The 26,708-nt window shown below is 41.6% G+C and overlaps 1 protein-coding gene across 9 annotated transcripts in view; it reads right to left on the bottom strand.

Moving 5' to 3' along the window:
• Nucleotides 1-26,708, bottom strand: part of PHACTR2 (phosphatase and actin regulator 2) — a 94,109-nt gene that overhangs the window by 52,792 nt on the left and 14,609 nt on the right. For 4 of the 9 annotated variants that reach the window (XM_088666231.1, XM_088666232.1, XM_088666233.1 and 1 more), the window contains exon 2: nucleotides 15,857-15,940. The exons of 2 other annotated variants lie outside the window; for them this stretch is intronic. In XM_088666231.1, coding sequence (XP_088522357.1) covers nucleotides 15,857-15,940 — 84 coding nt within the window. Of the gene's footprint in view, nucleotides 1-5,626; nucleotides 5,825-15,856; nucleotides 15,941-26,708 lie in introns of those variants that run through there. 3 more of the 9 variants (XM_035108835.3, XM_088666235.1, XM_088666236.1) reach the window with 1 other exon arrangement.

Genomic DNA, 26,708 nt, shown 5'->3' with positions numbered 1-26,708 from the left:
GATGTATCCAATTTATCTATTCACTAGCATTTGTGTTATTTTTATGCAACTTCAACCAATATTCACTTGTTGGGGTAATTACTGTTACTGTTTCTCTAAAACAAGGAGTACCTTTGCTAGAGTATTTGTAAGTAGCTGTCAGTGACATGATTACTCGGCCAGCATAAGACCAACTTCCTCTGTGTGCACATAGGAAAAATGCTTTTGTTATGTTCATAAACAGGAAGTCCCCAACCCCAGGAGATCTAAGAGTGAACTAGCTGAAAACCATGCTAGCTTTTGACCTAAGATACTGCCTTCACTGACTGCCAAACACAACAACAGCAGGATTCTATGGGCTAATAACTATTTGATTACAGGAGAGAGGAAACATATTTTGGTCCCATCTTCCTAACGTAAGAAAACACCCTGACAAATAAAAAGGCTTGGTTATCAAAATGGCCAGTTCCAAGGGATCCAAGCATTACTTTGTGAAGAATTATTACGGAGCATTACTCCTTTTAAGCTTTTGAAGCCCACAAGCATGCTTTATATATTAGTAAGCAAGAGAAAAACACAGTATCTAACCCAGGCATCCCCAAACTGTGGCCCTCCAGATGTTTTGGCCTACAACTCCCATGATCCCTAGCCAATAGGACCAGTGGTCAGGGATGATGGGAATTGTAGTCCAAAACATTTGGAGGGCCGAAGTTTGGGGATGCCTGATCTAACCCATCCAACTTCCTTTAACTTTAGAAAAGCTTTTAAACATAATTTATTGAATGGACACAAGAAGAAGAACACGTTATGCAAAACTGTTAGATATGTTTGACTGAATAGTTTGACCGATTATTTCTCTAAACATTTATATCTCACGTTATACCTGAAGCTCTCAAAAGCAACTTACAGGTAAGCATTGTAACTAAACAACCAAAAATACAATTAAAACAGAATCATATCCTTTATGTTAAAGACCATTATCTTTTTTGAAAAAGACAGTATACTAACTAGAAAACACTGCCTCTGGAGTCACATCCCAGCCATTTCTGGAACTGAGTAGAAAATGAGCTTGTTGGGCTTCTCTTGGAAGTAAATTCCACAATGAGGCAAGAACCAGAACCCTGTTCCTGGATATGGCTGCCATCCTCTTTTCAGAATACAGGTGCACTCCAAGCACACCTACTCTGACGATCTCAAAACATCTGGGGGTAAATATGAGAAAAGCACTTTGAGGGAATTTGTCGGGAGGCAATTAGAAGATACCAGAAATGGGAGACTGAATGATCCTCATTTTGCATGAAGGTTACATTCTAGACCACCACACGCATCAGCGGGGCCTGCATAAAACATTCCACCCTGCCCTTTTAGTGATGTTTCAGGACAGGCATTCCCAAACCTTGGCCCTCCAGAGTGTTTTGGACTACAATTCCCATCTTCCCCGACCACTGGTCCTGTTAGCTAGGGATCACGGGAGTTGTAGGCCAAAACATCTGGAGGGCCACAGCTTGGGGATGCCTGTTTTAGGATCACTTCCAGGTTCTGCAGTGTGCAATCTGCAGGTACACATGTGTGCGGTCGCATGTCAATCAAAACATACAGAAAAAATACAGAAGTTGTGTGTATTTGGTCCTGCCCTCAGAGATCTGTAACTTATCTAATATATATTTTAGAAGTCTTTCAAAACTTGGGTTTTTTTAAGCTTCAAAGCTGCCCATGGATGTCCTACTCCATAATTTCTTTTTCCTGGCTTTCACTGTATCTTACTCTGAAAATTGCCATTGCATTTTATTACTTGAAACACTGAATACATTCTTCCTTCGCACACAGGTTTTTGTTCCTTAAAACAGCACAGCCCTATACCCATGTGGCTGTCCTTAAGGCCCTATACACAGATATCCTCACCAGTGTTGGAAACTGAGATATGAAAGCTAGGAGCTAAATGGCACCTTAAACCTAGGTTATAGGCGCAACAACAGAAGGACTAGGCATGCTTTTTTATAACCAGAATAAAAGCTGAACATGAATGAACTGCAGCTAAAATATTATGTTCATTTTACACATGGTCTAGTCCTTCCCCTGCTCACCCCCCTAATATTCTTAAGAGGGTCTCTACTCCAATCTTCAGAAAGTAGCTGGAAGTGGAGCGGCAGGAAAAGGTCCTCCCCTCCTTCCACTGCAGTTTAAATCTGAAATCTTAAGCGTAGTACTGCGCCCAAAGCTCAGAAACTGCTTGCACTAATTAAATTCCCTGTCACAAAATGCGCCTAGAACAATGGGAGTTTCAAATACTGATCCTCACAAGATGATCACACTGCACCATCTAGCTACCATCTTCTGTGGAAAAGGATCAGGACATGCAGCAAATTATATGTCCACTTACAGCTCCTTTTGCTTTGCTATCTCCAAATATCTGAACACACTATGGATATTTCATTCTAAAAACAGACATCACCCTTCACTTTAGCCATCTCAAATCTAGCAGTTCTCAAAAGCATAACATTTTGGTTAGCTGAAATACCACACTCAAACAGTTTGGTCTAACCGAGGACCACTCATCGCACTGACATCTATAAAATGTAACAGATTTTATGATGTAGACAAAGCATCTGAAATACACCTGTTAGACAAACGGATATACAGTATGTCACAAAAAACCTTATTAGGTGAGCGAGTAGGACACACTGTAGGATTTACGTCTTCTTTTATGTTGAAAATCTAGGCCTATCTTACTTAGAAGAGGGCCAATGTCCTCAGCTGTCAAGTAGGTTACATCTAAGCAAGATTAAAGGCAAAGGTGGTAGATGAGATTGGTAACTGGGAGCTCACAGGTTGCCTATGGCTTCTTGAGAGAGTTGTCTGGTCCCCAATTTCCAATAAGCTTACCCATAAGAACAGCCTGCTGGATCAAGCCAGTGGCCCATCTAGACCAGCATCCCGTTCTCACATTGGCCAACCAGATGCCTATGGGAAGCCTGCAAGAGAGACCTGAGCATAACATCATCCTTCTCTCCTACGGTTCCCAGCCACTAGTATTCAAAAGCACACTGGCCTCTGACAGTGAAGGTAGAGGCACCATTGAGAGTCTTTTCCTTCACGAATTTGTCTAATTCTCTTTCAAAGCCACCCAAGTTGTTGGGCAGCACTGCCTCTGTTTTTAGCAAATCCCACGGTTCAACAATGTGCTGTGTGAAAAAGCACTTTCTTTTGTCTGTTCTGAATCTTCCAACATTCAGCTTTGTTGGATGTCCATGCGTTGTAGTGTTACGAGAGAGGGAGAAAAACTCCCTCCATCTGTCTTTCCTTTTCCTAAGTGTATGTTGAACTAGAGTGTGAGACTGGCTGTGCAAGGGAGAATAATTGCCCCCTCACAGACATTCTGGTTTCCCTCTCCACTTCCCTGGAAGAATTCCAACTAGGAAGTGTATCTGGACTCCTCCATCCCCTGACACATCCTGCCTTATCCTAGTTCTTCCAGGATATCTGGATTTGCAAATCAAAAATTATATTAATGGTTTGTTTGTTGGTCTAAACTGTTTGATTGAAAAGCTTTCTGTAATTTTTTTAATAGATAAATCTTCTTGACACAATGCTCCTTACTGTTCCCCTATTCAAGAAGTACAGAGGGAGGGGTGTCTGTGTTTAAACTGGCCACTATAGAAACACATATTAGATAATATTGTTTATAAAGCATCTAAAACAGTTGGGTGCTGTACAATGACGAACAATACACAGTAGCCATGAAGCTGCCACCAGAGAAGGAAAATATTTAGAGATTCTAGGTCAGGCATCCCCAAACTCAGCCCTCCAGATGTTTTGGGACTACAATTTCCATCATCCCTGACCACTGGTCCTGTTAGCTAGGGATGATGGGAGTTGTAGTCCCAAAACATCTGGAGGGCCGAGTTAGGGGATGCCTGTTCTAGGTCTCTGTGGTCCCAATAGAACTCTCCTTTGATGCCTACTCAACAGTGCATTTGGCATTCCTTTTCAATAGCAGCCTCCCTTCCTCCAATCCATGCCAAATGGCAAACTATTTTTAATTGCCATATGAGTCAGGAGTCTACTGTTTTAAGGACTCACACCAGGCATGATGAGTTGGGCTGATTTACATACATCATTCAAGATTTTCATCACTTACACGTGACAGGGTGATGTCAAGGAAGAAACAGGAAACACAAGCAACCTACACTTCCTGTTCTTCCACATCTCTGCCACACATATGAATGAATTAGGGCAAATGCAGGGACAGTTTGCAAGACAGATGAGAAATCCCATATGCAGTACACACAAAATGCAGACATGCCATCCAAACTTTGTATGCACATTGTTCAAAAATCAGTGTACCTGTACCTACATTAATGGTAATGTGCAAAGTGTTTAGCTGCTCTGAATCATGCAGTTATCTGGATTATGGCTGCATTTGTATTCTATGGAAAGCAGTAAGATGAGCGCACACAGATTCAAACTTAAACAACTGGGGTAGTTCTTATATGGCACTGAAATTAAAAAAAAAACATTTTAAACATTTGTGGTATCAATTTAGGTTGTATGTGCAATCTTCTTTTATCTTAGCAGGAACTAGCTGATACATTGTTAAATTAATGGAACTCTTTTGTGTGCTGACATTTCAAAATTTCAGATATGGAACAGTATTTCAGATTACTGAACTGTAAAATCAAGTACAGCCTTAAAAAAAACTTGCCTTGAATAACTTGAATATACTCAGCATATATTAAATAAAAAGTTAATGATTCCTGTTTCTCCATTTTCTTATTAGAATATCAGCTCCAACGTCTGATTTGGGGGGGGGGGGGAGAGGTTCAAACAAAAATTACATAGATTACCATTGTTAAGGCTTTTAAAAACAACAACACACTGTTGACATTTTAACACACACACATACCCCTTCCCTGAAACTATGTTAGCTTTATTTCCAAGTTTTAATAACTAGAAATACAACAGTGCAAAAGGGAAGGGAACAGGAATGTGCAAAAAAGCAGATGTGTAGCCACCGAGCCTACACTAACAGCGCAAACGCATGATAGGAAACCACGCTTGTAGTAACAAAATAAAGCTTGTAAAAGGAGAAGCTGGGCGTAGACTGTTATGACCTACGTGCTGCGAATCTCAGCAACGAAAAGCAGTTGTTTTCTTACTTCTTGTTGTTGTTTTTAAAATCAGGAATCTGAAGAATCAGAACTATGCGTTTCACTAAAAGCTTTAACCCTCCCCAAAGTTGTTGTTTTTTTAAAAAAAATATTACTTTTATTATTATTAAAAGAGGCAATACAAAATGACATGAAGCCAAGCCAAGCCGTTCCTTTCAAGGGGAGGAGCAGGGGAGGAAAGAAGGAAAGAAAGAAAGAAAGAAAGAAAGCTGCTCCTTTAAGAGAAACTCTTGCTAGACCCCCGCCCCCCAAAGAGGCTGTATTCTACTTTTCCTTGGATAAAGAAACCTGGATAGTACAGTTGGGAAGGTCTGCTTCTCGCGCAGCAGCATCTGAAAGCAACACTTGGTTGACATTAATGCTGGTGTAGACTCTCTCACGGCTGCAAAGGAAACACGATCAATCTTGCGGGGCGGGCCGGGAGAGCCGTCCGGGAGGCTGCCTGCCTGGCTGCCTGCCGCTTCCCCCGCTGCACTCACCGCTTGCGTGCTCGGAGAGAGTGGAGACTGACGTCTGGCCCATGTCTTGGTCCTGGCAGAGGGCCGGGGGTCCTACAATCAGGCCGCTCTCTCGGTCCTTCGGTAAGGTCTCCTCTCCCACGGAAGCTCCCGAGGGCTCATGGCACCTTCTCCCGGCGCTCGCTTGCTGCAATTAGCAGCCTCCTCCTTGCAACTTCTGCTGCCTCCCCTTGCGCGCGAGTTGCTAAGCCCTCCTCCTGCTCCTCCCTCCGCCTGTTGCTGCTGCCGCCCAGTTCAGCCTGCTCCTGCTCAGCCGAATGCCTGTCATTCCTCTATGCAGATTAACTCGGGCCAAAGGGAGAGAGCCCCGAGCTGGTACAGCCACGCCAGGCTCCCTCGCCGAGATCATCCGGCGCCACAACAGTTGCAGTGTGTGGCTTTAAGCTGCTAGCACAAAGAACTCGGTGTTAAACGACCCTATAGGGCTCGGTTGACAAAAAAAGTAAAGTACTTAGTCGTGGCATTTAAGTTTGCAAAAACGTCTTGTTTTCCCCAAAGGGGCTTCTCCCTACTCCGTTTTCTGACCTTAGAGGGCCGGTTTCATGCGCTTCTGCTGGCGCTAGCTGCTGCTACAGTTTAGATCAGTGGTTCCCAACAGGTGGTCCGGGGACCCCCAGGGGTCCGCGAGCTATGCCAGAGGGGTCCGCAAGATGCTATTAGAATAAAAAATATATTAAATATATTTCGTATGATAACAGATTTTTTGTTTTGGCCGCTTCTTGCATGAGCAGAGTCTAGCGCAAAACTAGAATTAGATAGAGGCAGTAGTTCTGCTGTATGCCGTTAGGTGGCGCTTTACAAACACTACTGTTTTGCAAAGAGGCAGCGCACGCATTCTACTAACGCTCACCTCCCCAAGATGCTTTGCGCGTGTCGGCTTCATTTGTGCGCTACTGCGCAGGTACCCTGTCTTCTCCATTCCCCTCCCTCCTCCCTGGTGCGCGCTGCCTCTTTGCAAAACAGTAGTGTTTGTAAACAAAGCGTTGTTTTTCGCGGAAGCTACAGTTCGCGTAGTTAAAAATGGACCGTTGGTTAAAAAGTGGTTCATTAAAACGACAAAGGCCTACAGATGAAGAGGAAGAACTTTAAAAAACGTATAAATATAAAATATAAAAAGACTCTTAATTTAGCTCTCACTTTTTAATTTTAGGATTAGGAATTAATGGGGGTCTTTGTCACAATAGCGGCTCGATAAGGGGTCCTAGAGAAAATTTTGTTGGGAACCCCTGGTTTAGATAATTTCCTCTAGAGAGAGGTAGATATCCTAGCCTCTTGCACTAAAGGGTCTTTTGGGCCTTAAATACTAAAGGATTTGCAGTGCCACAAAACTGTGTTTTTGCACCTTTGGACTACTGTAATTTACAGTTCCGTCAATAAAGCATTGTGCTTTCGAATGGATAAAAATCGGAGCAAGTGTCTGGGAGCCGAACTGCACCATGCACCAGCTCCTATAGGAACTGATATGGGACTGAAACACAAAGGGATTCCAGGATTAGGGTTTTTAAAAAAGAGAACGGGTACTCATGTCTTCACTTGGTGAGTCACAACACTTCCTTGCATACAAAAGTTCAAACTGCATTGCTCAGGAAAATGCATCTTGCATATTTCCGAACCTGCTTTGGTAATCTGGTGCTGGACAGCAGGCAAAATCTAAAATTAATTCCATAAGCTGTTTCATGCCCTCTCTAGAAAAATCCGATTGTAAATTTGAATTGGATTCTGTACCTCACCAACTTAATCTAGTGGCAAATAATTATTTCTGTATCTTGCATAACTTTGTTCTGTGTTTCATTTCCTATTGTCTGGTGGTCAGGTGTCTTGGGAACAAAGGAAGCATCATTTCATAGTTTCCAGTACAGGTTGTAACAGGATATATACTGCACAATTATAGACAAATGACTTCAATGGGTATTTCTCCCAGCTAAGTGGATATAAGAGTGTAGCCATAGATTTTCTCCACTTAATAAAAATAAAGTTTATATTAAGAACAAGTAACTCTGTCCTTTTAGGGACGCGGGTGGCGCTGTGGGTTAAACCACAGAGTCTAGGGCTTGCTGACCAGAAGGTCGGTGGTTCGAATCCCTGTGACGGGGTGAGCTCCCGTCGCTCGGTCCCAGCTCCTGCCAACCTAGCAGTTCGAAAGCACGTCAAAATGCAAGTAGATAAATAGGAACCGCTACAGTGGGAAGGTAAACGGCATTTCCGTGTGCTGCTCTGGTTCGCCAGAAGCGGCTTAGTCATGCTGGCCACATGACCCGGAAGCTGTATGCCGGCTCCCTTGGCCAATAACACGAGATGAGCGCCGTAACCCCAGAGTCGTCCGTGACTGGACCTAATGGTCAGGGGTCCCTTTACCTTCACCTTTTTACCCAGGGCAGTCTCGAGCAGTTCGCACACCCTGGTGCTGAGGGGCGGAGATCGCTCTGGCGCCCCCGCCCTTGCAGGGCACAGCATGGTTTCCGCGCCGTGCCCTGCCTACTGGCCCGGCGCCACCGGGGGTCTACTTAGAGCTGGCCCTGTTTTTACCTCTGTCCTTTAAAATTATGCTCATTTTCTTCTTGGTTAAAATGTGGAAAGTAAACAAAACAAGTTTCACCAGCTATTGAAAAGGGGTTATTTAATATAAATCTTATTTTAAATGACGTTAAACCACTTCTGGAAATCTAACAGAATAAAGCACAAGTTAAGTACACATTTTCATATTCTTTTCTCCCAGGGTGCAAAAACTGTTTCACATCACCTGGCCAGAGCCTCCCACCTCCAATCTGCTCAGCCAATCACATACATATGGTTGCATGCACCCCACTCTCCAAGTGGCAAGAGACTCCAGGGGTTTCAGTTTCCTTGGAAAAAAAGAAACACCATGATGCAGCTGTAGCATCACAACCTGATGTCTTTATCTGCCCCAGCTGCAACTAACTTGTCTTTCCTGTCTCTGTCTCCACAGCAACAGCAGACGCTGTAACCTTCCAACAGTTTAACTTCACTCCCCCTAAGGCACAGTCCTCCATTGTCTCTAGACACAAACGTGTGCCAGCAAATCCTATTGGGAGGTGGGAAAAGACCCCACCCATACGTCTCTATGACATATTTATCAACTGTCTTGATAAATATGTAAACTACCCTCACAATTTTCAATTGGTATGGAAGTGTTTAAAAATTAATTTAATTATTTTCAAAGCAAAAGAAAAATGTAGACAGTGTATGAAACATCAGTTGAAGGGCAAGCCAAATAGCTGATCCAGTGCTCACTCTGCAGGTATGCACATCTGTCGTTTCAGTTGTGAAACAAGAAGAAGCCAGGCTCACATTTTATCAGGTTAGGAATTCTTTACAAGCTCTGTTTTCACATTACAGTATATTCATCTTCAACCTTAGATGTCCAAGGAGCAGGTCCTGTATGTCTTGAAGGCCTCCCTCCCTCTTAATTGGCCTAGAGAAGCATTTTGTCATGAAAAGAGATTAGGTTGCAAACGGAAAATAGTTTAGAATAGGAAAAAGAATATTTATAAGACATTATGGGCAAGTTGGTATAAGTCTATGAAAGCCACTTTTCAAAAAGGCTACTAATCTGTTGTACAGTGGCACCTACATCCATATAATTTATGTTAAACTATATGCTTTTGGGTTTTTCTATAACATGACATTATATTGGCTATTAATAATATAATGTCAATAGCAGCCAAGATATGTAAAAAGAATTAAAAAGAGTAAGGAACAGGGAGAATATACTCCAAAAGAAGTGTAAATAAAAAATTACTTATGCTTCTAAATTTTAATATTATCTGCAGGTCAAAACAGCATATATCAGTGGTGTTGTTTAGCCAGTGACTCAACCTGATAATTTTAGAAAAGGAAGATTTCTGATAAATATGCCAAGACTGTTCAGCGGCTGCTTCTATTAAATACCTTGATGTATTAGGTTCTTATTGTGTACCACCAACAGGATTCATTTTTGTCTGTATTGTGATAAGAAATAGAAAAAAGTTATATAAGAAGAATAACAATGCCAAAATATAACACTGGGGACAAGAAAACAAGTTCACAATGTCACTCTCAGGACACTGGAATACATTGGAGAACACACACAAAAGTTACATAAGGACTATGTCACACCACACAGCAAAATACCATATTTTCCCACCTATAAAATGCCCCCATGTATAAGACGCCCCCTATTTTGGGGGACTCAGATTGAAGAAAATGGGGAGAGATGTATCCGTGTATAAGATGCCCCCTAATTTTTGACATTATTTTTTAGGGGGGAAACCTAGTCTTATACACAGAAAAATACGGTAAATATTAAATATTACCAGTAGGGTTTGTTGAACTTTCCTTCTTGTATACTTATTAAAGTAAGGAAAACAAAAAATGTACAACAATACTGAAGAAGTGTGCATGCACACGAAAGCTCATACCAAGAACAAACTTAGTTGGTCTTGAAGGTGCTACTGGACAATTTTTATATATATATTTTTTAATATTTCTACAACAATACAATTATTTAAAGGTGAGTTTTGGTAAGCAATCCAGAGTGACAACATTTATATCAACTAGCTTATGTAAAAGAAATGTAAATGGAACATAGGAAGCTGCCTAAACTGAGTCAGACCATTAGTCCATCTAGCTCAATACTGTCTACTACACTGCCTGGCAGCAGTTCTCCAGAATCTGAGGACATCCACCAGGAACTTGCATTAATTCCTTTTGAAATGGAACTTTCCAAGCATTGGGTATCAGTGTTATGATTTTCATCTCTTTCCCCCTTACATTTTTAACAGCTATATTGCTTGCCTTCCCTTATATGGTGTCTACAATAAATGATCATATCAAGTTCTAATTTTATATTTTATTAAGGAAAAAGTTGTATGTTACTTCATTGTACATAAAACCTCTAAGCGGTTTGTTCGTCTGTTCTGCTTTGTTAAACCATCAGTATCCAGCCATTTTAACTCTGCTGACAAAAACCAGGTTATATGTTTTGTTTGGGTTTTTTTAAAAAAAATATCCTTCCTGACCTTAAATCAAGACTTTGGAGTATAATTGGTGCTTGGTATCGTACGCTAAAGAACAAAATGCCAGATGTAATTTTTAAAGTTCCTGTTTTGTATCATTTTGTCACAGTTGAGTGCAGTATAAACACAATGATGGCCTGCATTCCATAAATATTTGTTCTTGCTACCAGACAGTTTTTGTATTGTTTCTGCAGTGATATTTATTTAGAACTGCTTGTGTGAGAGAGACATATACAGTAGAACTATGGAACCACGTAAAGCCATTATTTCTGAATAAAAATAGTTTTGTGGTCACGATGCAGGACTAGCAAACAGGTCTGTGATTGGCATTCATTCCAGAATATTGGCCATCAGCAAAATGCCAACTTTTTAATGCTTTACTAATTGGTCACAATTCTGTAGCAAATTCCCAAAATAGGAACCGCTACAGCGGGAAGGTAAACGGCGTTTCCATGTGCTGCTCTGGTTTGCCAGAAGCGGCTTTGTCATGCGGGCCACATGACCTGGAAGCTATACGCTGGCTCCCTCGGCCAATAATGCGAGATGAGCGCGCAACCCCAGAGTCGGTCACGACTGGACCTAATGGTCAGGGGTCCCTTTACCCTTTACCTTTAGTAGCTCTGGTGGGGTAAACGTTGTGCTCCTTTCTGGGGTATTTTGCCCACCTTTGCTCCCCACCCTGCACTCATGTCATGAACTGGCTGGATGCAGAGGAGTGGTGGTGGGTGGCACCAACTGGATAAACCCCAGGGGAAGAAGGGTCAGAACCAGGGGGCTGGTGTTGGGACAACAATGAGTGGTCAGAGGGAGGAGAAGGAGAAGAATGAGGGGGAGGTGTCAACAGAGTTTAGTAAGAAGGAGGCTAGGGCAGAAAGTAGTCCAGGCTCAGAGGCAGAAGAGGAGGCTGGAGAGGAAGGGGCCCAGCACTGAAGGTTTGCTCTGGAGGGTTAGGGGACACTGAGAGCAACGGCAGGAGCTGCAAAAATGGCCTCCCCTGCTCCATTTTGACCCTCTAACTTCAGCGGGGAGGGAACTTTTCACAAACTAAAGCTACAATAAGCCACCTACTTCCTCCCATTCCCGCTTCCTTTTTGTTTTATGTTTTAAATTAGATTGGGAACCTGCTGGGAGAGAAACAAAGTAATCCAGGAGCACCCGGCAATTTTATGTGCTTTTATTAATATCACGCAATGAGGTGCAGTAGCCTTGTCTGTGTTATGGAACCAGCCAAACAGGAACCAAGACAGCAATGAAAAAAATAATACTAAAGAGGCCGAATAAGAACTAGTCATGTTAGAGCTGGAATGGGGGAGCTGTGGGCCTCCAAATGCTGCATTCCAATTCCCATCAACCCCAGCCAGCATGGTCAATAGCTTGGGATGATGAGGATTGAAGCCCAAAGGTATCTGGAGCAGGGGTAGGCAACCTAAGGCCCTGGGGCCAGATGCAGCCCAATCGCCTTCTAAATCTGGCCCGCGGATGGTCCAGGAATCAGTCTGTTTTTACATGCGTAGAATGTTTCCTTTTATTTAAAATGCATCTCTGGGTTATTTGTGGGGCCTGCCTGGTGTTTTTAGATGAGTAGAATGTGTGCTTTTATTTAAAATGCATCTCTGGGTTATTTGTGGGGCATAGGAATTCGTTTACCCCCCCCCCCAATATAGTCCAGCCTACCACATGGTCTGAGGGACAGTGGACCGGCCCACAGCTGAAAAAGGTTGCTGACCCCTGATCTGGAGACCCATAGCCCCTGTAGGCAATCCCTGGAATCATAGGGTTGAAAGGGAAAACAACTACCGGTAATATGTTTGGGGAGGGATTTCCTAGCTAGCATCACATACCCTATTTGGTGTAGTAGTGCATGCCACTCCCTGTGCTAGTATCACTACTGTAGTTTAGCAGCATTGGACTTCTAGAAATATAACATGGGATCAAAGCAAGACCTGACTATTTTCAGTTACTTTGAACGTCTGTTATAGAGGCAGATACTGATATTTAAAAATAAAAAAGTCTTGCAAATATGTTCACATGGATTTATCACCAGAACCTATTAAGCAAAATAATAGCACATCTGAAAATGATAAAGAATTGCTGTTTGGAACATGACAATAGCCCTTTAAAAACCATTCCATCCAGGAAGGCTGATGTTTGAATTTCAAATACACATGTTGACTTTATTTCATTTCTTTCAGCATTTACAGGTCCTATTGAACTCAATGCATTTACACAAGTACCACCATCCCTTTACTGCCTATAAAATGCAAAAATAAGGCAAAACCCAAAGGCTGAAAAGGAGATAATAATCTAGTCCACCCAGCTGCTCTAAAGTGGAATCCTCCACAAAGCAACAAACATCTGCTCTAGACATTAACACCCATCATCTATTGTAGGTTATTACATGCTGTGAACAGATGATAGTCACAAACAAGGTGCTCTACCCTACAGATACCTGTAAGATACAGTGAGAAGTCTAGAAAACATTCCATCCACACTAACCTCAACTTGCTTTTTTCCAAGAAGCTGAGCAGCTGGGTTTTAAAGAAGAGTATTGGAAAAAACATTTAGGTTAGGAACATTAAGTGCATAGCGAAGCACAGACAGTGCGTAATGCTTACTGAAAGCCAGCTTAGTTTTTGACCTGTGGTATTTAATGTTCAATAAAATGAGGTGGGCAGCAATGTATTGTGTTTCTCCTCTGAAAACATGCCTCACTTTTTGTGAAATGCCGCCCCTGCACTCAATATTTTAGGTTCCTTTCTATTTTATTGTGCCTCCAACCAGATTAAGGACTGCTGCTGTTATCCCTGCGTATGTGGATAAAGCACTACAGGATGAAATGCTAATGATGATGTTAAAGAACTTTTATTTTATGAAAAAGCAATAGGATTTGTAAAACTGAACTGCATAATTGCTAATACAGCCATAAGATACAACATCTTAGAAATGTGGTATTTGGGGTTTTCAGGAGGTAGGGAGAAGCATAGTTAGTCCTCTCCCACAAGATATGTTCATTCATTGGCCGCCAACTGCTGTGCTGCCCTTCTCAGATGAGTAGAGCAGTACCATTTCAGTGTCACTGGTAAAGAAAAGGCGTTTTATATGTGTTGTATATGTGATATAACACTGTGACACCAGATGGTGCTGTGGAGTCCTGTCTTTCCCTACTGGGTTTCCCTGTATGAGTTTACAACGGGTTTAACTGAATCACTTCTTTGACATGTATAGATCCAGCCCATGTCTCCCACAATCTTAAGTACTTTAAATCCTTTCAGCAGAAACGGACATATTCATCGAATCACAAAATTGTACTGTTGGAAGGGACCTCGAGGGTCATTTAGTCCAACCCCCTGCAATGCAGGAATCTCAACTAAAGCATCCATGATCCAACCTCTGCTTAAAAACCTCCAAGGAAGGGGAGCCCACCACCTTCTGAGGGAGTACCTTCCAGTGTCAAACAGCTCTTGGCATCAGAAGGTTCTTCCTGATGTTTAGTCAGAATCTCCTTTCTTGTTACTTGAAGCAATTGGTTCAGGTCCTACCTTCCAGAGCAGGAGAAAACAAGCTTGCCACTCCAAAGATGGGCCCACCATTCAAGGGTCTCTAAATACTAGCCAAAAGAATTGTGAAATGTCAACTGGTCTCCACAAAAGAAACTAAACTGTCCTGACATATTTTTGTGCATTAAAATTGGCAGCACACTTCATTCTTACACTCCAAAGTACTTGCCTGCTGCCAGTTTTAATCTAGAGAAAGTGCACCTCAGGCAACAAAACACTGTATTAAAGGCAATAAAGGTCTGACTCAATCCTAGCCAGTGTGGGCAAATCCTGGAACATTTTAGGGAGTATCACAGAATCAGAAGGCAACATTAGGAATAAATAAAAAGGCTCTACAGCTTTACAAGACCATGCCACTATATATATATATATTACCCTCTAGGTCTAGGTTTATCTGCACATTGCTCTTGAAAAGACAGTGAACACTTCTATAAACCTTTCAGTACAGTATTTAATGAATATTTCATTATTATTCCAGTAAAGCCTTTTAGAAGAACATACAACACAATTGCATACAATTGCTCCCTAACCACAAGAGAAAGGGTATTTTCTGGCTAGGACATAGACATGAAGCCAACCAGTTGCAGCTCAACTTAAAGGTGGAGTGAGTCAAAACAGTAAAAATGTGCACATATTATTTCATTAGGGACTGCTGGGCAACCTGAACAGTGAATTCTGCACAGTGGGTTGAGACTCACCTGTGGCATAGGTAGCTCACTAGGTACCAGTAAGTGGGGGTAAGATGGTGTCAGAAGAAGGTAATGGAGGGAAAGAGGATTCCAGATCAGAAGTTGGATTGGCTGGGAGATCCCATGTGGAAGCAGAGTTCCATCTCTGGGTTTTCATGGCAAAGCAGTATGAGAACTTTTATGCCCAGTAAATTACAAAAGATACATTTTAGGTTAAAACTGGAGGTTTTTCAGCTGATTCATGGTCTGATTCGTGGACAATTTTGATAACAAAAGCCTGACTCACTAATGCTGATATACCTAAATTGCTATTTCTAGCACTAAGTAGCCAGAGCCAGCAGCTGTGTGCAGGACTGTCTAGTTTTATGCCAAAAATAGTAGCTATTCAGAAAGATATGTCAGGTATGTAGCCAGACTGATTTTTTCTCTCTCTTTCTCTCTCTATGGTTTACAGTTTAGTTGGAAAAACAACTAAAATGTGTGTTAACCTGACAACTCAGAACAAGGATTTCCAAAATATTACTATGCAGACATTGGGAAGGTGATTTGTTACAGAAGGCCTTTATTTTATTTTATTTTATTTTATCTTATTTATTGAATTGATATCCCACCTTCCTCCCAAATGGTGCTTTCTCTTCCTTACATGCATATGTTAGTTCATTTGATCACTACACACACACACACACACACACACACACACACAGTATATATATTTGGAGGAATAGGAGGACTGAGACAGATGTGAAGGCTCACAGTGTGTGGAAAAAATGACAAGGTAAACTGAACCTAGTTGTTAGGTTGTGTGGCAGATTAGGTGCCTAGCCAGCCTGGAAAGAATGAGGAGATTGACAGAATGATTCCTCAGGGTAGGGAGGCTGCGGGAAATGTCACATTGTCACCCTTCTTCCTGTAATGTGCAGATTCACTTACCTCTTGTGATATTGTCACATTGTGCTCTCTCTCGTTCCCTCTGCCAGCAGCTGCAAATGGCATGGAGCAGGGGCAGTGATATGCCTGCAAGCGAAACTACACGTTACAGGGAGAGATGGAAGCATGTGAAACAGGGACGCCATTTTCAGCAGCCACCCCATATCTGCCATGATGCACTGAGTAAGACTGCAAGGAGTCATTTCATACCACACTGTCTGTATTTCAATTCTCAATTAGCTCCAATTTCATTTCACATCTGTTAATGCTTATCTCTTGCTTTATCCTGTGATGAAACCTGAATGTTCATGTGGATGTTCTGCAATGTTTTCCATGAGATTATTTATAAATCTTTTTTTAAAAAAAAAAAAATTGGCTACAAGAATAAATTTGTCACCCAGTTTGATTGCTAATTGTTGTTAGCTATGCAGGCTGTAGAACAGATATATTTGGTCCTCCAAAAGCAGTGACGTTATATTACTGCAAGTGAAAAATAAAGCTCTGCAACGTCACCATAGGGTGTGTGGGTGGCAGGCTCTGAAAGTTGCAGCACAATATTTTCACCATTACTTTAGCTTTCCCTTATTTTTATATGTCATTTCATCCCTGTGCCACTGATGCTATAAAAGCACTGATGCTATAGAATTTCTATCTCACAGTAGTGACCCAGTTCACTACTAGGCCATGGTTTGGTTTAGTGTTACATGGCTTAGTGTTACAGGCAAACAAGTCCAGTGTGTGGCTAACTGATGAGTCCAGCCCAAATAACTTTTACATGCCAAAGTACTTTATTCTGGGTACTAAATATCACTCTTCAATTTAAAAGCACAGATGAACTTTGATGGGTGTTACAATGTGTGGACCAGGCAATGATCCAATAATGGGCCTGGTCACAGATGCCGATTTTCTCATTAACTGGCTTCTTGTTTTAGTCAAAATTGGATGTAGTCACAATGGTGTGGATTAAGGAGTACTAAACTGAAACATGTGTTACATGTCAGCCAAGGCAGGAAGTAGTAGAAGTCACTGCAAGAGTCTGTCAGCTGAGGCAGGCTGATATCACTGGAGAGCTTCTGAGCTTCTGAATCCTAATCCTCAATTGACCACTGTTTAGTAGAACAAAAGCAGCCAACTGGGGCAATGGGTGATTCATACAAATATAACATACTGGAAGAATTAACTGGATCAAAAGAATGGGCACATTTCACCAACAAACCTCATTCAGTACCAAGATCTCTACAAGACATACTGAAGAAGAGTTCTCCGACAAAAGGAAGCTGGTTTGGTTTGTCCTTTGTAGGCAATAACTCATATTGTAATTCCAAAGAAAAATGTATTATTGGATTTCTTAGCTTCTTTCTTTTCCTTGGTAAACAAATTCCTAGTTCACCATCCTGATAGGCAGTTTCAAAACACAAGGGACAACTTAAGAAAACAACAATTGATGTTGCTATCAGCTGCTTGGAGCATTTCAATGCTAGTTAATTAAAGCAAGCCAGACAGCAATATCCTTGTGAAATGGAAATAGAAAAAGAAATGATGCCCCTAAAGGCCTAAACCAAACAAGGATCATTCAGGACCTAAACCTATCCTCAGAGAAAGAATAAGAACAAAGAAGAAGAATTGGTTTCTATGGTTTTCGAACATCAGCTTCTGTCTTCCCTCCCCTAAAAAAGTTTGAGTCATATTTATTTTTAGTCTCATAAATGCTCATATAGCTATACTGTATGGAGTGGACAGTGTCATATAGTTTAGGATTAAAGTGACATCTTTTGACAGGGTTTCAAGAATCTGTAGTAGTGAGATAATTTTTTTAACTAGGAGAAATGAGCAATTCTGCCTGTTTCATTTGCTTTCCTATGCTGAGGTATGTCTGACAAGAAACCGGAATTTTGCCTAGTCATGGAATATCAGTCATGTCATTGTATTAAATTCCTGCATCTTAATAAACCTCAGTTATGTCAGCTGGCTTGTTCCACGGACCTAACAAGTTTGTTTTAAAGTTTGTGCTAGTATGAGAGGTTCCTTCGCACTGTTGATAAAATGTAAATGGAACCATAATTATGGTCTTAACTGCAGCTCTCTTGAAAGTGTGTGTGTGCAGTGCAATAGGAATACAATTTAAATCCAAAGTCCTGAACACACTTACTAGAGAGTAATGGCCATTGAATAAAGAGGAACTTACTTCAGATTGAACATGTGTAGGATTGAGCTCTAAACTTGCAAGCCTAAACATGTCTACTCTGAAGTAAGTTCCACTTCATTTAATTGGGCTTACTCTCAGGTAAGTGGGGTTAGGATTGTAGCTTCATTAAGGAAAATAATAATAACATGGTTGCACCAAATCTGCATAGCTCAAATGGGCAGTCATAGCTTTGTACTCAACACATTGCCTGGTGGGTGTATGTCAGTGTTTCTCAACCAGTGTGCCTCCAGATGTTTTGGGACTACAACTCCCATCATCCCTAGCTAGCAAGACCAGTGGTCAGGAACGATGGGAGTTGTAGTCCCAAAACATCTGGAGGCACACTGGTTGAGAAACACTGGTGTATGTCACCAGGAACTCTGCGCAGGTGAATAAATGAGCTGGTTCCCACTCTAGCTAGCATGGAAACCAAGAAGGATGACCTAGAAGGGACATATCTCTTTTGCTTAGTGGATTAAAAAAAAGGTTTGCCAAGAGGCTAGCAAACATATTGAAAACAATACAAGAACCATCCTTGTCTAAGCACTACTTAGAAATTTAAATGAAAGTAGGCTGCTTCCCAGCCTTTTCAATTCTCATTTTGAACGTCCCCTTCAACTCCTTAGATGTACTATTTTAATACAAAATCACATGTTCTAAAGTCAAGCCATCAAAAAGAGATTAAAGTGCACATCATTCCTAAATTAGAACAACAGCTATATATTTAAAATTGAATAACCATGTGTGTATACAGGCACAATGTTTCTCTTTTTAGAGTGAATTCAAGTTATTCCCGCAGCTAAAAAGTATTTGATAATTACATAAATTCTCTTCTGCCTCCCATAGCTGCCAAGTTTTCCCTTTTCTCGCGAGGAAGCCTATTCAGCATAAGGGAAAATCCCTTAAAATAAGGGATAACTTGGCAGCTATGCTGCCTCCCCTCCCTACCCCTGCAATCCTAAACACAGTTACTATTCAACTCAGTGGGATTTACTTCTGAGTAAACATGGGACTGCATATTGCATATCACCAGGTCTGTGACCCTCATCCTCATAAGAGGGGGGAAAGGGTTAAAAAGGTGAATTTTAAAAATACCAGCACTGTAGGCAGAAAAAGCAAGCATCTGACAGCAGCACACAGAGAAGACACAAATTAATACTGTAGTTCAGCCAAGCATTAACGTCTGATTAGTTTCACTTACCAGTAGTATCCATTTCTTCTTTCTCTCCAAAGCCAGAAAAACAGCTAATGCTCATCTCCTCCCTCCACCTCTTTCTCTAACAAAGCGCCCTGCCCATCTCTGATTATTAGCCCTTGCTGGCAGCAAGTGCATGCACTGACTACTGCAGACATCACCACAGAAATTTATATCTCTAAGGATGACAAAACAGCCATTAGCTCCATTACAAGCAGATTATGCAAGCCTATCAAAGATACAGCTAACTTCGCCAAGGTATTCACTTTGGAAAAAGGAGTGGGGAGGACTTAAATCCAGCACAACTACAAAAGATCCCCCCCCCTGGCAACTTGATTGTATTGCCTATATAGTTCTGAGAGAGTTCTGAGAGAGTTTAGGAACTCACTTTCCTAAAACAGCAGTGATGAAAAAAGACAAATTCTATGCTAGGGATAATTAGGAAAAGAATTTGAAAAGTCAGAATCATTAAGCTTTTTATACGCATTTATGACCTTGCCACTTTTTAGTTGACATGCATAGCTACAATGCACAGGTTAATTTTCAGTGTGTATATTTGCATGTGTGCATGTACAAGTTTATTGCTTAGGCTTAAGGGTCATATTCCATACCATTCAGAAGGCTACAGGAAGTGACAGAAAATAATCAGAACTGGGAATTTAACGGCAAAAATCCAGAATAGTAGGTCTGCCCCCCACCCCCGGCCAAGCTTCACACACGTTCTTTATCAACATGAAGGCTGGTTTACGCATTCCACGCTTGTGGCAATATAGTGGTTGGTAACCTGTTTCTGTTCTTCCTATGCACACAGTCATTTGTTAGATTTAAATGAAAAATGCATGAAAAATCATTTTATTTTATTTGCTCCCGAGAGCAGTCTTGCAGTTATTAAAACTACTGATAACAAAGACTAGTCTCTGGTCTTCCTCCTTTAAATATATTCTGCAACCTCATCTCTCATAATAAGTATTCCAACCAGCCACCAATTACTATTAAACAGGGTGGCCTGGCCTGTTTCATAATCATCATAATTTATTATTTATACCCTGTCCATCTGGCTGGGTTTCCCCATCTTCCCCTGCCACTGCCTCCCCCCAAAGCCTTGCTTACCAGGATCAAGCAGCAGCTTCTAGGTTCAAACAGTGCCGCCCCCCATGGGAGAAGTGGCAGCAATTTCTCTTCACTTCTCTAGTGGGGCAGGAGGAGGCCCTCAGTGGATAGGAGAGAAGTAAAGGCAAGATCTTGCACAGAGCCCCATGACATTTCACAGAATTTCATGCGGCTCTCACAAGACCTCGCCAGAATATGCCACCACTCTTCTCACTTCTGCAGTGGTGGCAGGTGGGGCACCTGCGGCAGTGGCACCCCATTGTGGTTCTGCTGTCTGAGGCAGCTTCTTCACTCTTGCCTCATGGGCAGGCTGGCCATGCTATTAAAGCATCATCCTCTATCTCCAGCTTTGGATTTTGGATAGTTGGGGAGTTCAACAGGCAGAGTACAACCAATGTCGCCATATACTTTGACAACCTTTTCTTATGAACTAGGGAACGATCGGTCTTTGCATTAGTCTTGAACTGTGCAGCAGAAAGAAGCTCGCTGAGAACGATGCTTTATTATAAGTCTGTTGGGGTCCAAAACCCACATTACCAAGAAGCTTGGCACACCTGGAACTTTGCACATGCCCTGAGTCTGTCTGTGTGATCTGGCTTTGCTCTGAGCCATGATGGTTGACAATCATTGCGGTGGGCACAGAAAGCCTTAGTGTGTGTGTCAGAGATAATCCCAGCACATGTCAGGCACAAGCAGGAGGCTGCACCGTGAACTAATTGAGAATGTGACCAGCACTTTTTATTAATTCCCATTAGGAGTAAATGGAAGACAGGAGTGCCTGGCGTGCTATGGTCCATGGGGTCACGAAGAGTCGGACACGACTAAACGACTAAACAACAACAACAACAAGGAGTAAATGACTTTATCCAGAAAACATACCCCACCACTGGACAACCACATTGCTTGCAAGTGCAGCTGGCTGGACCACCACATCTTAGCTTATTTACTTCCTTTTTCCAATTCTATAAGTAAATGTGCTTGTTGGAAAACCATGCAATGTTTCTAGCAAATTAATCAAATTAATGTATTCCCAGCTGCTGCCAAAAGAGAACACGAGCACCTGCAAGGTTTGCTCTCTTGCTCCTATTCTGAAATTTGATTTCTGTTTGCAGTGCAGATATTTTTTAATTTTTAGCATTATGTATCTTCTGACTATGCCATTTCCAATGTCACTTTTATACAGAGCTGCCAATTCCAGCAGTTACACTGAAGTCAGAGCTTTACAGCATCAGGTTTCCATCTTCACTGCCACAATGCAATAAGAACAGCTAAACAAGTTTTTCCTGACTGAGAAATGTTATCGGTCAGAATATAAACTTGAGAGCAATGCCTTATTTGTCATAGTTTGAGAGCACAGTTTTGGGGAAAGACTACTGTCGCCATTTTAGCTCCTGTTCCTATCCTACAGGGAAAAAATGGTATTAATTTTTTTTTTTTACAAAATTTTAAAATAGCAGTGGCATCTGATGCTATAACATATAGGAAGAATGCATCACTAGTAATGATAGTTGTTGGTGTAAGCAATGCAAGAATGAAGATCTCATATATATAGCTATTGGAAATGGCTGAAGATCAAAAGATTTTGAAAAAGCATAACATACCCCATTAGTTTAAGTTATCCAATATACCATCCCACCAGATTCCTTAGTTATTTGGGGGTGGCAACGGGGTGTGGGTGGGTGTGGATATATGGAAGAGAAAGGAAAGCCAGATGACAGAGAAATTGTCTGGAATAAATTGACTGAAGCCAAGTTTCCAATTGCAAAGAAGTGATGGGACTTGAAAGTCTTGGAAGGTGGCAGAAATGTCTAAATCTGGGGGGGGGGGAATCATACAGTAAATTGGAGGTACAGAAAGTACCATCTTCCACATGTAGATGGTCTTTTTCTGACATGGTGCAAGAAGAGGTCCCTTCCAACTCTACAATTCTATGACTCTATGACTAAAATCCAGGTATGTACCTCTGTTTCCACAAAGCATTGCACCCCTCTTGCACAATGCCACGTGTCATCTCCTAGCACCAGCACAGCAGTTTCCCAGAATTTCTCCCAACAGCACGCCTCTGGATCCAGCACTGTTTCACAACTCACTAGTTCCTTTTATTATTATTTTTAAAGAAAAATATAGACATAATTTAAAGTAATATTGATAGATTGTGGAGGTTTCTAATTATTTAGTTCAAGGTGATTGATAGTTAAATGTTATTTGTATTACGCAAAGTGAACTTGTAGATACAATGAGCTATTGTAGGTATATGACTTTATGCTATTATATACTTAACTGGTCTTTCAAAATGGCGCAGACAAATTAATTTCATGATTATCCTTAAGGCGAACAGCCTTCAGGCAAAATCCAACAAAAATTCATGATTTAGGAGGCTCTGCTTTCTTCTTTTGCCTTATTTGGCAGGTGGGTGGTGGTGCATATCCACTAATAAAAAAGGCTTTCTTTCTTGAATGAATGATGAGTCCAGAAGCACATACATCTTCAGTAGTATGAGAGAATGCCAAGAAATGATTAAGCAAGGATTGGGATTTCTTTCAGGTTCTCTCCAGATCCTCCACTTACCCAGAGCCAAACTCCTTAAACTTGTCAGTCTTTAATACATCTGGTGAGAAACATCCCGCAGAATGCCAGATATTTACTTACAGCTCAATATTATGCATGTAAGTCCTGTAAAGTTCAATGGAATTTTCTAGGGAGTAAATGAACAGAGGAATGCAGTCTTGAAGCACATCCCCACATATTTACCTGTTATTAAGTCTCATGTCATTCAGTGGCGCTTACTCCCAGATAATTATGTATAGGATTTTAGTTTCATTCATTGCAGTTCTGAAGTTAAGTCCCCTGTTGCGGCTGTGTTCATGATGGATTCAGTTGGAACAGATTCAGTCTCTAGGGCAGTGTTTCCCATCCCCGACCCCCCCCCCCCCAGCACGTTTGACCATTTGAAGATTGTTGAGAGTCTTAATGGGTGACTTAATTGTTTTTCTGCCTGTTGTAGCAATTGAAATGTGCTGTGCTAGATACCAATTGCCTTTTCATTGAATTTAGAAGACTGTGGACCACCCAAATGAAGCTCGTGAATCAGTGGTCCACAGTCCGGTCCACACTTTGGGAACCCCTGCTCTCGGGATTTGATGTCGTGGGGGAGAGAATAAAGTATGGTGGTTAAATGTTAAAAAGTTGCTGTAGGCATTGCCAGCTAGATTGAAAGCGAATATTAAATCCTAATAAACCATAAGTGTGTGTCAGCACCCAAACAAACACATAGATCCTGGCCATGTCATAGTAATGTCACAATTTATACCTTCCAAGTACCCCATTTTGAGCAGGATGTTCACAAATCCTTTGAAGGTTATGCCTTTGTCCCAGGGCACCTTAATTTTGCACAGCATGCAGACAAGGGACATGGAAGAGCTCCTGCTGTGGCAGCAGGATTGGGAAGGAGACACGAGAGCTCCTTCCCTACCCCACCAACATGGCACCCTTCTTTTCTACTACAACTTCCAGCCCCCGGGAGGGAGAGGAAGAGGCCCAATGTTGGCACTTGCACACCCACCCAGGGTGTCCCTGTGTGGCTGCCATAGCCTCAGGTTGCCATGGCATGAGCTGGCGAAGGTAAGGTGATGGTTTAGAGATGGGCAGCAGCGGCATGGTGCATGGGGTGTGTGTGTCCCAAGATGTTGGAGGGTATGCAATGGCCAGGTTTCTTAGAAAGTCAGGCTGCTGGAACTTTATTTTATTAAATTTATATTGTACCCTTCTTCCTTAAGAAGCCCAGGGTAGTCATGGGGGGGGGGCGGACTTCTTTTTAAATCACAACTTCACTAAAACTATGTTATCTAATGGAACAAGCCTACAGGCAGTATTTATTATTATTATTATTATTATTATTATTATTATTATTATTATTATTATTTTAGATAGTGTCTTACTACTTTGTGCAGACAAAGCACATACTGATTCACACATACTGATTCGCACATACAGGTACTGATAATATTTTTTTTAAAAAAAGAAAAACTTGGTAATGAACACTGCTTGACTATATTGTGTCATTTTCCACCTATACACAAAAAGAAAATGCAAACATCTTGTGAGAGCTATTCTTTCATTTTCAGCTTTTCAGTTAAACAAAATACATGTTTTCCCCAAGTTTTTTTTAAAATTGCCTGTTGGTTGCCAATATAATTCTCACAATCACATGGAAGTTACAGTATTCTAGGAAATATTTTATATTTCTTTAAATTGCACATTCCAAACTTCTCATGGCATCCATAAGTCAGTGATGGGAAAGGTCAGTATTATGCCTCATAAAGACACAGGAGGGAAGAAAAAGAATGAAGTTTATTGTGAAGGTGAATAATGAGTTCACAGGGTGACCAATAGAGAGGAAATGTGTCAAAACAGAGAACGGGAAGGGGACAGGGCCACATAAAATTTAGATATCTGAATTTATACATTCCTTAGAAAATAAGGACATTCTATTCTACATCAATAGAACATCCCTATTTTCTCAGGTTTGTTGGATGGTATGAGATACAAATTTATAAATTATTTAAATAGCAAAACAATCCATCTCATCATAGTGGGGAAGACCATGGTCAGTACAACTGCTCTTTCCTTTGGCTTCTTATATTTAATCTAGGCTTGGTCTGGAAAAGCCCTTCAAATAGAAGACTCTTCTCTGCGAAAGTAGGATACATGACCACCCTGTGAGTTAAGAGCAGAGTTCACACCTCCACTAACAATTATTTTATTGATACCCTATGTGGACCTAAAGCAATTAAACAGCAGCAGTACCTCTTCCAAGCCTCAGCAACGATCAGTTTCCCAAGCCCCAGAGGAGTGCATCACTATTTAGTCACGAGGACAGACAATTACCGCACATCTGCAATTCCCTTATGTCCACTCTTATTATCTTTTTAGGAACATGTGAAACATATCACTGAGCTGTGATTCTGTCACAGTAAGCACTGATCCATGGCCGCTGTTCCTTTTCATTCTGCAAGATGGAAAACGTACCTAATGTAGAGAGCTCCAGTACCATTATGGCAACCTGCCTAGGCTCATCCACACGGCCGCTTTCCCCAGTGCTTTCCCCTAGGAAAACCCACTGTTTACTGCTGAATCTGAAGGAACAAATGTCAATCCTGTGGATTGATGTTTGCTCCAATTCAATGGCAGACAGTGGGTTTTCCAGGGGAAAGCTGAAGGGCAAATGAAAAACCTCTCTGACCCATGAATAGAAAGAATGTACAAGTGGAAAACCTCTCGATCTCGTGCTTTCTAAGAATGGAGCAAGCGGAAGTGTGGCTTGGTCCCCAGTCTTAAAGGGCCAGGCAACAACTGCAGTAGCAACCCAGTGTCCTGGTAATAATAATAATTTATTTATATCCCACCCATCTGGCTGGGTTTCCCCAGCCACTCTGGGCGGCTCCCAACAGAATATTGAAACACGATAAAACATCAAACATTAAAAACTTCCCTAAACAGGGCTGCCTTCAGATGTCTTCTAAAAGTCAGAGAGTTGTTTATTTCCTTGACATCTGATGAGAGGGCGTTCCACAAGGTGGGCGCCGCTATCGAGAAGGCCCTCGGAGCTGGACCTCAGTGTCCAGGCTGAACAATGGGGGTGGAGACGCTCCTTCAGGTATACTGGGCTGAGGCCATTTAGGGCTTTAAAGGTCAGCACCAAGACTTAGAATTGTGCTCGGAAACGTACTGGGAGCCAATGTAGGTCTTTGGTAGAAAAACATGGTACTGCTGTACTGCTCTACTTCCTCGTCACTTTATAAGGTTGTGGGTTGTTATAGATTGCTTTTAATGTAGTTTTTAATGCTGTAACCCGCCCTGGGATCTTACGGTGAAAAGTAGGTAATAAACAAACAAAATACTTATTTGAGAGGCTAACTGAATAATATGCTGCAGTTTTAGAAGATATTTGCAGTGAATTTTCTACAGAGAGAGAGGGCGGAGAAACACTTATGAAAAAACTAGAAAAACAGGTCCATAAATCTACAGCTCAAGAAGGTTATAATTGACGTTGCCAAAGGCTTCAACTTTAATAAAGCCCACAACACAGTTTGGCCAGGTGAGGCCACAAAATGAAGCCTCATTTGCTGAAGGAATAAGTGTTGGCAATGCAAAAGCTGGCACTCGGGCCTCTGAGTCATTTCTATAGCCCACTGTGTCATTGTACCATTAGGGGGTAACACTCTGTTAGGCAGTACTATGTGACTACTGCTGCCTCAGTTAAGTATTCCAAAATTGTTATTAACTCAACAGCAAGCTGCAATTCAGGTACTATTATTACTTGAAGCTCTTGGCAATGATGCAAAACACAGAGCAACCATATACAT

The sequence above is a fragment of the Zootoca vivipara genome, chromosome 3 (assembly GCF_965207765.1).
Source record: "Zootoca vivipara chromosome 3, rZooViv2.hap1.1, whole genome shotgun sequence".
Lineage (NCBI taxonomy): Eukaryota > Metazoa > Chordata > Lepidosauria > Squamata > Lacertidae > Zootoca > Zootoca vivipara.
Note: the sequence above shows the minus strand (reverse complement) of the source record. Positions and strands in the feature narration are given on the sequence as shown.